General features: G+C 49.3%; 1 protein-coding gene across 4 annotated transcripts in view; it reads left to right on the top strand.

The window, feature by feature from the left end:
• Nucleotides 1-4,314: 4,314 nt before the first annotated feature.
• USP40 (ubiquitin specific peptidase 40) overlaps nt 4,315-10,481 on the top strand; it is a 33,209-nt gene continuing 27,042 nt past the window's right edge. For all 4 annotated transcript variants that reach the window (XR_013958237.1, XM_080632133.1, XM_080632132.1 and 1 more), the window contains exons 1-5: nt 4,315-4,421; nt 7,022-7,238; nt 7,595-7,662; nt 8,826-8,939; nt 9,911-10,075. Coding sequence is in view for 3 of the 4 variants with exons in the window: in XM_080632133.1 (XP_080488259.1) it covers nt 7,040-7,238; nt 7,595-7,662; nt 8,826-8,939; nt 9,911-10,075 (546 nt within the window). In the remaining variant the exon portion in view is untranslated. The remainder of the gene's footprint in view (nt 4,422-7,021; nt 7,239-7,594; nt 7,663-8,825; nt 8,940-9,910; nt 10,076-10,481) is intronic.

Genomic DNA, 10,481 nt, shown 5'->3' with positions numbered 1-10,481 from the left:
TTTCCCACAGCTCTCTTTATCATTGATGCAACCTGTCTTACGCCTTGGCCAAGACTAAGGGAGGCAGGTTGGGTGCAAACAGCTCCACCACCACAGTAACAAATGTAAACAGCCTCAAGGAATTTCCTAGATGAAGCAAGTCTGAGCTAGCAGGAATCTCCAGAGTCCACAATGACACAAAAGAGGGACAATGAATGAGGCTTCAGAGCATTAATGCGGTTGTTTCACAGCCTATGAGATGGCTCGCAGGCAGGTGAAAACTCCTCACCACTTGCCTATACCTCAAGTAGAGGCCAGACATAAGACATGTACTTACTGTGTCTTAATGACTACTACTCCCAGTATGGCTTGGACTGTTCAATAGAGACTGGGGAGTGAGCCCAGCCCAGCTATCGCATCTGACTTAGCCAAGGAACAGCTTCGGCACAAGTGTGGCTTTATGAGAGCCAGCAGCTTCTCAGTAGAGAAACTACTGGAAAAGTATCAGAGAGCAGATTTCTGTCAGGAGAACTTCCCAGAAAACCAAATGTATGAGCTTCAGAGTAGGGGGAGAAGCTCTGAGGTAAAAATGAAACAAATACCCTGAGAATCTTTGCCGCTGTTATAAACTGTAAGGAAAAAATGACGCATAACTAAATCATGTTAGTTCCAGGTTTATGGAAAATGCATTTCCAAATGAACATTGGGAAAATGAGCAGTTAGCAAACAACCTCTTCCACAAAAAAGTTAATCTATGTATTTTGTAATGGCCACCTCCCCTTTGCTGCAAAGGGGTAAGCAGAGAGCTGCCAGGGACACATCCTGCCCTCCCCTCCCTTCTGTAGCAGGATACATTTGCCATCCAAACCTTGCACTGCACTTACGATAGCGAGTGCAAAGGCAAGCCCAGGTTGGGTGAAGTTAATCAGTACCTTAGAGGTGTTTCTGAGTGTCTGAGGGATTGCCAGCGGCTCCCTAAGTTGCCTTGGTTATCTGGCAAGGGCTTCCTGATCAGTTAAACTTTGCCACGTTCAAGGGAGTGCGAGACAACAGCTGCAGGTAACCAGTGCAAGGGGCCAGGAGGAACTTGGAAGTGGGATAAGAAGCCGCAGAGCTGGGTGACGCCAAGGAACAAATGGGCAGCCCCAATGGAGTGGGGCTGTGCTGGAAGGCTGCAGCGGGATGGAGGGATGCTGTGTCAGCACAGCTGCTGCCTGTGGCTATGTGGCCCTGCTGGCATGATCATGGACTCATAGTCTCCTAGCATAGTCTGGGTTGGAAGGGACATTAAAGATCATCCAGTTCCTGTTCCCTGGGGGTGTTGGGTGAGGAGAAGCTCCCCATGACCCAGCTTCAGTGTGCGCTTGTGCCCAGAACCCCCCCGTGTGCTGGGCTGCACCCCCAGAGCAGGAGCAGCAGCTCAGGGAGGGGATCCTGCCCCTCTGCTGTGTGAAGGGGAGACCCCCCCTGCAGTCCTGATCCAGCTCTGGGGCAGCAGCACAAGAGGGACATGGAGCTGTTGGAGCGAGGCCAGAGGAGGCCATGGGGATGCTGCGAGGGCTGGAGCAGCTCTGCTCTGGAGCCAGGCTGAGAGAGCTGGGCTGGGTCAGCCTGGAGAAGAGAAGGCTCCTGAAGGGGAGACCTGAGAGCAGCTCCAGTGCCTAAAGGGGCTGCAGGAAACCTGGAGAGGGGCTTGGGACAAGGGCCTGTAGGGACAGGACAAGGGAAATGGCTTTAACCTGCCAGAGGGGAGACTGAGATGAGCTCTTAGGCAGAAGCTCTTCCCTGTGAGGGTGCTGAGGCGCTGGCACAGGGTGTCCAAGAAACCCTGAAAAGGGAGCTCATGTGCAGACAAGGAAAAGTTCCACATTCATCTCAGGAAGAAGGAGAAGACTTGTTCACATCGGAGCTGTTGTAAAGGCCCTGGCCTTCATCTAAGGTCACACATCACCAACTCTCACTTCTTCCTTGCAGAAGGACAAGAGTGCAAACGCTTCACCCTGCTGCAGCCCCACAGCCACATGGCAGCTTTGCTGCCCCACAGCCCCTCACTGCCATGGTATGTGCCCTTCTCCACACCTCCGGTCCCACGCAGCACTTGACAACAGGCAGTGCTTGAGGAGGAAGTTGCTACAGAGAAGCCCTTACCCTTCCGGAACAGTTTCCCCCCTCCCTTTCCTCAGGGAGACACAGGCCCAGCCTGAGGGGCCCAGGGCACACAGGGCAGGGACAGGCAGTGCCTGTGCCCAAGAGGCGGCAGAATGGCACTGAGGAGAGAGCCCCACAGAGGGGGCCTTCTCCCCACAGCATCCTCCTGCTCCTGCTCCTACATTAGGACATCTGTCAGACCACACACAACCCCTCCCCACTGCAGGCCTCTCTGTCCATCACCATGACAGTGCCCTGGGGTTGTTACAAAGCACCTTCTGCCCTGTGCTCTTTGAATACAGGGACCCCGCAGACATCAGGCAGTTGCTGAGGTCCGAGGCCCAGCAACGACTGCCAACAACTGCTCTGGTGCCAGCAAACAGGGAGCTGCCCTGCGATGTCTCACGGGGCAGTGTTTATGGTGCCCAAGCCAGGCGGGAAGAGGAAGAGTTTGGAGACGGGAGGCGGCGCTGACGGGGCAGAGCCAATGGAAGTAGACCAGCCTGAAGTGCTGGAGCAGCCGATGGAGGTGGATCCACCTACGGATCACGAGGAGCCAATGGAAATCGATTACCCCACCGTGAAAAGAAGACGCGAGACCCGAGGTAACATCAGGAAGGGGCCATGGTGGTTGCTCTCCGCAACACCCAGGAGAAGCCATCGAGGTGGATCCACCGAAAGATGAGGAAGAGCCCATGGAGGTCGATTCCCCAACCATGAAGAGGAAATGAAAGACCCAAGTTAACACCAAGGGCCCATAGTGGCTATTCTCCACAACACCGAGGAGAAGCCACCGAGGTGGATCCACCTCCCAGATGAAAAGAGCACACGGAGCTGCATCCACCAGCAGAAAGAGAAGGGACCCATGGAGGTGGATACACCCAATGGCCAAAAAGAACCCATGGAGCTGGACCCACCAGAAGCCAGAGAAGGACCCATGGGGGTGGATATACCCAATGGCCACAATGAACCCATGGAGCTGGACCCACCAGAAGCCAGAGAAGGACCCATGGGGGTGGATATACCCAATGGCCACAATGAACCCATGGAGCTGGACCCACCAGAAGCCAAAGAAGGACCAATGGGGGTGGATACACCCAATGGCCACAAAGAACCCATGGAGCTGGATCTACCCGAAGCCAAAGAACACTGGAGAGGCTAGTTTACTCCCATTATGCCCCACCTGGCAACTCCATACTAGGCACCATACTAGGCCTCCCGACCATGACACCCAACTCTTTATTGCCTGGCTTGGGAAGCTATGTTAGGAAGACAAAGAAGAATAAAGATGTTTTTCTCTGTTGTTATTTCACTGAGCTGCCGAATCCCAGATGTGTACAGTGCAGCTTCAGATGTGTTCTTTCTGCAGGGGTGGGCTTATAAACCACCTCAGACGTGTATCAAGGAACTCAAACAGGGGTCAGTTTAATGGAGACTCTGGTGGCTGAACCTACTTACAATGCAAACAGAACCCCAAAACACCACAGCCTGTGCCTGTCCAGAGCACCCCATGGGAACCATGCAAACCCTGACAGGTAACAAACACCCTCTTCATGAGCACAAGGGCTGCTGGGTGCCAGGAGCGTTAAACCTATTGAGGCACCATGAGCACAGGTAAAACATAGAGCTGTTGGAGCAATTCTGCAGGAGGCCATGGAGATGCTGCGAGGGCTGGAGCAGCTCTGCTCTGGAGCCAGGCTGAGAGAGCTGGGCTGGGGCAGCCTGGAGAAGAGAAGGCTCCTTAAGGGGAGACCTTAGAGCAGCTCCAGTGCCTAAAGGGGCTCCAGGAAAGCTGGAGAGGGGCTTTGGACACAGGTCTGTAGGGACAGGACAAAGAGAAATATCTTTAAGGTCCCTTCCAACCTAAAACCACTCTGCAATTCTATGATTGATCTATATCCCTGGCTTTGTTTTCCAGCAGGGCTGGTCCCTGGTGGTGGTTGGGTAGGGTTTTGGTGTAGCTGGGTTGGTCCCATCTGTACCAGCCCCTACATCGCACTACAGCAGGAGCCGGCCCGCTCCAGATTCTGGCCGCCGAGACAGCGCAGGCCGCAGGGTCTCCATGGCAACCTCCACCCCTCGCGGTGACTGCTGCGAGAAACTACAACTCCCAGCATGCCCCGCGGGGCGACCCCGCTCCCGGCGGTGCTACACTACGACTCCCAGCAGGCTCTGCGCTCGGGGTCACGTGGCCGGACGCTCTTTACTTCACATCGGTGCCCGTGCTCGGTGGTTCTGTGGTGTTCGGTGGAGGACGGACTTTTGGTCTGTGGAGGGGGAGCGATTCGGCCCAGGTACGTGTAGGCCCGGAGCCGTGCCCGTCCCGGAGTGCTTTGCGCGGCGCCACAACAAAGATGGCGGCGTCCGTCGGGCTGTGGCGGTGTGAGCGGGCCCGGTTCTAGTGCTGGCGCTAAGCGGTGAGTCCGGCCTGGCCGCGGCGCGGGAGCCATGCCTGACAGCTCCAGCGCTGCGGGCTATAGGCGCAGGGCACCGGCCCTCGGCCTCTCGTCGAGGCCGGTGACACCGCGAATGAATATTGGGCCCAGCTCCTAAGGGTGTTGGAGAGCATATGGGAGGTCGACAGAGGAGGGGGAAGCCGGGTGCGTTCAGCCTGCAGGCAGGAAGGCGAGGGGGAAGCCGTGCTTCCGGAAAGGAGAATGTAGTGAGGTGTGTCCGGTTCTTCTCCCAGGGAACAAGGGATGGGACAAGAGGAACCGGCCTCAAGCTGCACCAGGGCAGGTTTAGATAGAGCTGAGGAACAATTCCTGCCCCAGAGGGTGCTCAGGCATTGGAACAGGCTGCCGAGGGTAGGGCTGGAGCCACCGTCCCTGCAAGTGTTCACGCACTGTGGAGACGAGGCCTCAGTGCCATGGGTTAGTGGTGGCCTTGGCAGTGCTGGGGTACGGTTGGACTTAATGAGCTTAAAGGGCTTTTCCAACCTGGTTGAGTCTATGATTTACTGCTGTGGGGAGAGCATAGGTGCAGCATGCACTGGGGTAAGATGAGAGGTGCCAGGCCCAAGTTGCAACACAGGAGTTTCCCATCAGAGGTAACGAATGTAAAGCAGGGACTTAGGGATCTCCTTATGTGGAGTTATCCTAACTTTGGGAAGGGCAGGGCCTATTAAATAATGTGGTCTAAGTTATCCTAGCTTTGTGAGCATGTTGAACCAGAGACATCATCCAGGGATTGGTTCTAATTTGTGTATTATTTTTAAGGGAAGGAAGCCGTTGGCAGTGCTTTGAGGATCCAGGAATAACAAGTGAGGGAGGATTTGGCACTGTCCTGCTGAAGTGGTTCTCTGGAGTGGTGGGTGGGTAGGTGGGTACGGCAGACTGTCAGTTCATTGCTGTCTCCTAGATACGTGCCTCTTTATAGTGAACAAGCCTATTGGGAAGAAGCTGTTGTGCATTCCAGTGTGGGAAAAATGGAAGGGTCATAATCTCTGGATGGTTAAATGACACCTTCCACTAGACCAGGTTGCTCCAAGCCCCATCCAACCTGGCCTTAAAGAACTTCTTTGTTCATTAAGAAGTATTTCCAGCCATGTTGTTATAATTTGTGGGGCTTATAAGGGGACATCTACTGTAGGAAGTACTGAAGAAGTGTTCTAGAACAAGCAGGGTGAACCCTGCCATGCTTTTTCATAGTCAGCTGCTCTGAGCATACCCTTTTGCCTAAACACTGCTACTTGGGAAGAACTAAATGTGCTTAATGTAATGCTATTTTATACAAAGAGTTTTAGGGTGTCCTGTGTTCATCTCTAACAGTCATTTTCCTCCTTCTTAGTAGCTGGTGCAGTGCTGTGTTAACTTCAGCCTCAGAACAACGCTGATAACACACCACTGTTTTTAGTTGTTGCTAAGTTTTGCTTACTCTGATCAAGGACTTTTCAGTCTCATGCTCTGCAGTGAGGAGGGGCATGGGAAGCCGTGAGGAAGCAGAGGCAGAACACCTGCCCCAAACTAGCCAAAGGGGTATTCCCTACCACAGCACATCATGTCCAGGATAGAAACTGGGGGGAGTTATCCGGAAGGGCTAGATCGCTGTTTGGGTCAGAGGAGGTAGATAAGGATAATGGAAGATAGGGGCAAGTTCAGTTGTAGGAATGAAAATGTCTTGGGAAGAAATGTCTGAGTGGAGTATGATAAAGGTCTGTAAAATTGCCTGTGGAGTGATGGTTAATAGGGGAACGACTGTTCACTGCTTCAAGATAACTCACTGTTTACACACTTCTAATGCAAGAGCTACAACCATATGACGTTATGGAGCGGTCAAGTACAAACCAAAATGAACTGGCTTTAGGTCCTGGTACATATTAAGAGGTTTCAAAACTTCCAAAACTGACTGGAAAAACTTCCATAATAATTAGTTGCATTGAATTTCTGGCTCAACCACCTGGAAGCAAAGATAATATTTTCATAGAAATAATCAAAAATACAGTGCTGTTTTTACACTTACCTTATGGCCAATAGTAGGGACAGATTACTTGCGCACATAGATTTGTTGAGTGGTTGAGTGTGAGGAATTTGAGAGGCTTTACACACCTTTCCCACAGGGAACAGGGCAACTTGAGCACTGGTTAATGCTGGATGTTTAGAAAGACCTGTTTATTTTGCAGTCTATGATTTTGCTGATCCAGATTGAAATGTGATCTATTTGCTTCTGGTTAAAAGGCTGTTCAGACCTGTGCTAACATAAATGCATTGAATTCACCCCTTTTTTGTTAAATTAGTGCATGCTTTTGTAAGATCTGACATTAACTTTTAGAATGAGCAGAATGAGATGAAACAAACTCTTCAGTCAGGGCTGAGAGGTTCATCTTGGATGATTAGAGGGAGGTGCATTCAATTGCCTTTTTTTATAGTAAATACATTGTTTCATATTTTTAAAGGACTCTTTTGCCTTCACAATGTTTGGGGATTTATTTGAAGAGGATTTTTCCTTTATTTCCAACAATCATTGTGGGAAAGGGAAGAAATCAAAGCCCAGAGATTTCGAGCCTCCAGCTCCCAGGGATTTCACCAACCTAAGTGGTATCAAAAACCAGGGTGGGACCTGCTACCTCAATTCCCTTCTGCAGACCCTGCTTTTCACACCTGAATTTCGAGGTAATGTGTCCAAACTGGTCTTAAAATAAGGTTGGAATTGATATTTTACAGTGGCTTGCATTTGTTAATGGTAAAGAAACACTGCAAACACAGAAAGGTTATTGCTGGATGTAAAGTGGTCTTCCTTTTTCTTAATGCAACCCCTGATTCATGGGAAGATACTTTGCCATTAAACACCTTCATGCTTAATTCTGCTTGATTGTTGTAGCTTGAGCTAGTAGCAAAGTTGAATGATGTCCAGAAATGTTGTTAAATGTTTTCAGTTGCCAGAACTGCTTGGCAGTTAAAATACAATAAATCTTTAAAGAGGGGATATTGTCTTCTTTTTAAATAGGCATTTTTCTTTCCAATTGCAGAAGCACTGTTCTCTCTAGGACCTGAAGAACTTGGGACTCTAGATGATAGCAGTAAGCCGGATGCAAAGGTATTTAACTTTTTATTGTCATTAGCCACAGCTAAATGTTGATTCATAGAATCACTGAGTGGTTTGGGTTGAAGGGAACTTAAAGATCGCGCAATTCCAGCCCCCTGCCATAGGCAGGGGCACCTTCCACTAGAGCAGCTTGCTCCAAGCCCCTGTGTCCAACCTGGCCTTGAACACTGCCAGGGATGGAGCAGCCATAGCTTCTCTGGGCACCCTGTGCCAGCGCCTCAGCACCCTCACAGGGAAGAGCTCCTGCCTAAGAGCTCATCTCAATCTCCCCTGTTCTGGCAGGTTAAAGCCATTCCCCTTGGCCTGTCCCTACAGACCCTTGTCCAAAGCCCCTCTCCAGGTTTTTTTGTAGCCCCTTTAGGCACTGGCATTGCTCTAAGGTCTCCCCTTAAGGAACCTTCTCCTCTCCAGGCTGAACAAGCCCAGCTCTCTCAGTCTGGCTCCATAGGAAGTACTTTGTCACCAGTTTAAATAAAAACCTAACTAAATAATATGTGCAGCCCAGATGCCTGCACTGAACCTCTCTGAAGGTTTAACAGCTTACCTGTGCACAAGGTGGAACAGGACTGGAATTTAATCCCTGTTTCAAAAGTGCTTCCTAAAGTTGATTACAAAATTTCATTCCTTAATTCTCAGGTTAAACTGATGCAACTGGTTGCTTGAAAAATGTATTTCTTTGCAAATCCAAGATAACTATAGGGAGCTGATCAATGAGACATTAGCTTATGACATGAACTGTTCTCCTTCCCATCTCGTGTGATGCGTATGTGACCCACCAAACCCCTTACTGACCAAGGAGTAGCATATATTAAATCTGTATGTCATGGTGCCTTGCAGCTTTGTTGTTGGGGTTTACTGTTATGGCAAATAGCAGAGAAAGTTGTCCTTTTTTGCTATGGTGATGGCTTAATTTAATCCTTGCAGATTTGCAAAACCCATCTTCCATGGCTGTATTTGGCTGAGTATGGTGAAGTGCTAGATTTTTGGGGACAAGCTCTGATGTTTTGTTCTGAATTGAGTAACCTGTGTTCTAAAAGCAATAGACAGTGATGGTTTATTCCATGTTTTGTATGAAATGATTTTTCTCTTTATTGAAATAAAGGGTTTGAGGACCCTTTCTCATCTCTTGGCTATATTTTGGGTTTTGTCTCTAGGTTCGAATAATTCCATTACAACTTCAGCGGTTATTTGCTCAGCTTTTGCTCTTGGACCAGCAGGCTGCATCTACAACAGACCTGACGGAGAGCTTCGGCTGGAACAGTCATGAGGTACAATCACCATCAGTGATACCAGCACTGAGAACTTCTCTTGAATGAAGATTTATTTTCTTTTCTAAGTCTAATATTTAAGAAATATCTTAAAATACTTCAGGTTGTGGAGATAGCATTGAATTGTATATATATGAACAGTATTGTATACCGTTGTATACACATGGGTGGGAACTGGATTGAGAGCAGCCCTGAAGAGAAGGACTTGGGGGTGCTGGGTGAGGAGAAGCTCCCCATGACCCGGCTTCAGCGTGCACTTGAGCCCAGAACCCCCTGTGTGCTGGGCTGTCCCCCAAGAGCATGAGCAGCAGCTCAGGAAGGGGATCCTGCCCCTCCTGCAGTCCTGATCGAGCTCTTGGGCAGCAGCACAAGAGGGATGTGGAGCTGTTGGAGCAAGTCCAGAGGAGGCCATGGGGATGCTGCGAGGGCTGGAGCAGCTCTGCTCTGGAGCCAGGCTGAGAGAGCTGGGCTGGTTCAGCCTGGAGAAGGTTCCTTAAGGGGGGCCTTAGAGCAGCTCCAGGGGGTTGAAACTCGAGGAGCTTTAAGGTCTCTTCCAACACAAACCATTCTATGAAGTACATGCCAGTTTACAGCAAGCAGCAGAAGAAATTTGATGTTGGATACATTTTCAGTAGCTTTTCCTTTGTGTTTTTACGGGTTATTATTCAACAGTAATTAGGATCCTTGTCCTCAAGTACTTGAGATTCTTACCTGAATTGAACTTTGTAACTCATCTTAGGGTTTAGTCTCAATCCACCCAAGTGAAAGTGTCCTATGTGGGTTGTAATTTATGTTCTTGTAACTCAAGCATATCTAAATTAAGAATAACAACAATAAAGGTAGCAATTTACTACTCAAGGAAGTAAATGCATTGGTAGTCCTTGTGGCAGCCGTTTTTGTCACACTTAACATACTTAAGCAATAAGGAAAGCAGATGACACTGTTGAAGTTGTTTCTGTTTCATCCTGCAGGAGATGAGGCAGCATGATGTGCAGGAGTTGAATCGAATCCTCTTCAGTGCTTTGGAAACATCCCTTGTGGGGACTTCAGGTCATGACCTCATTAACCGACTGTACCATGGGATTGTTGTCAACCAGATTGTGTGTAAAGAATGCAAGAACATCAGTGAGAGACAGGTAAAGCCGCATGATGCTCGAGGAGAGGTTTGTGTTCGGTCCCTTGAAGATCCTTTCAAAGTCCTTGGGGTTTTAAACTCCAGAAATCAGGACATCTTTCTTGAGTGTCACTGGTGGCCTTGTTGCACCTGGGTACTGTGTAGTGGTTAGGGCACTGCACACTTGAACACATGACAATTATGCATGCCTTTAAGTCTTGGCTGGCATTTTCTAAACCACCTACATCAATCTGTGACTCAGAGGTAACAAAACAAGTGCTGTTGCATCTTCTGAGTTGACAAGCATTGCCATTGGTAGATGTAGTTAGTAGAGAGCTGAACAGTGAGGTGACAACAGTAACACATATCTTTATAGTCTTTCGTGCTTCTTGTAATTTAAAAAAAAGTGTGTTTTACCTTCTTTTTAT

Source organism: Psittacula echo (genome assembly GCF_963264785.1).
Source record: "Psittacula echo genome assembly, chromosome: 20".
Taxonomy (NCBI): Eukaryota; Metazoa; Chordata; class Aves; order Psittaciformes; family Psittacidae; genus Psittacula; species Psittacula echo.
This window is presented reverse-complemented; position numbering and strand designations above follow the sequence as displayed.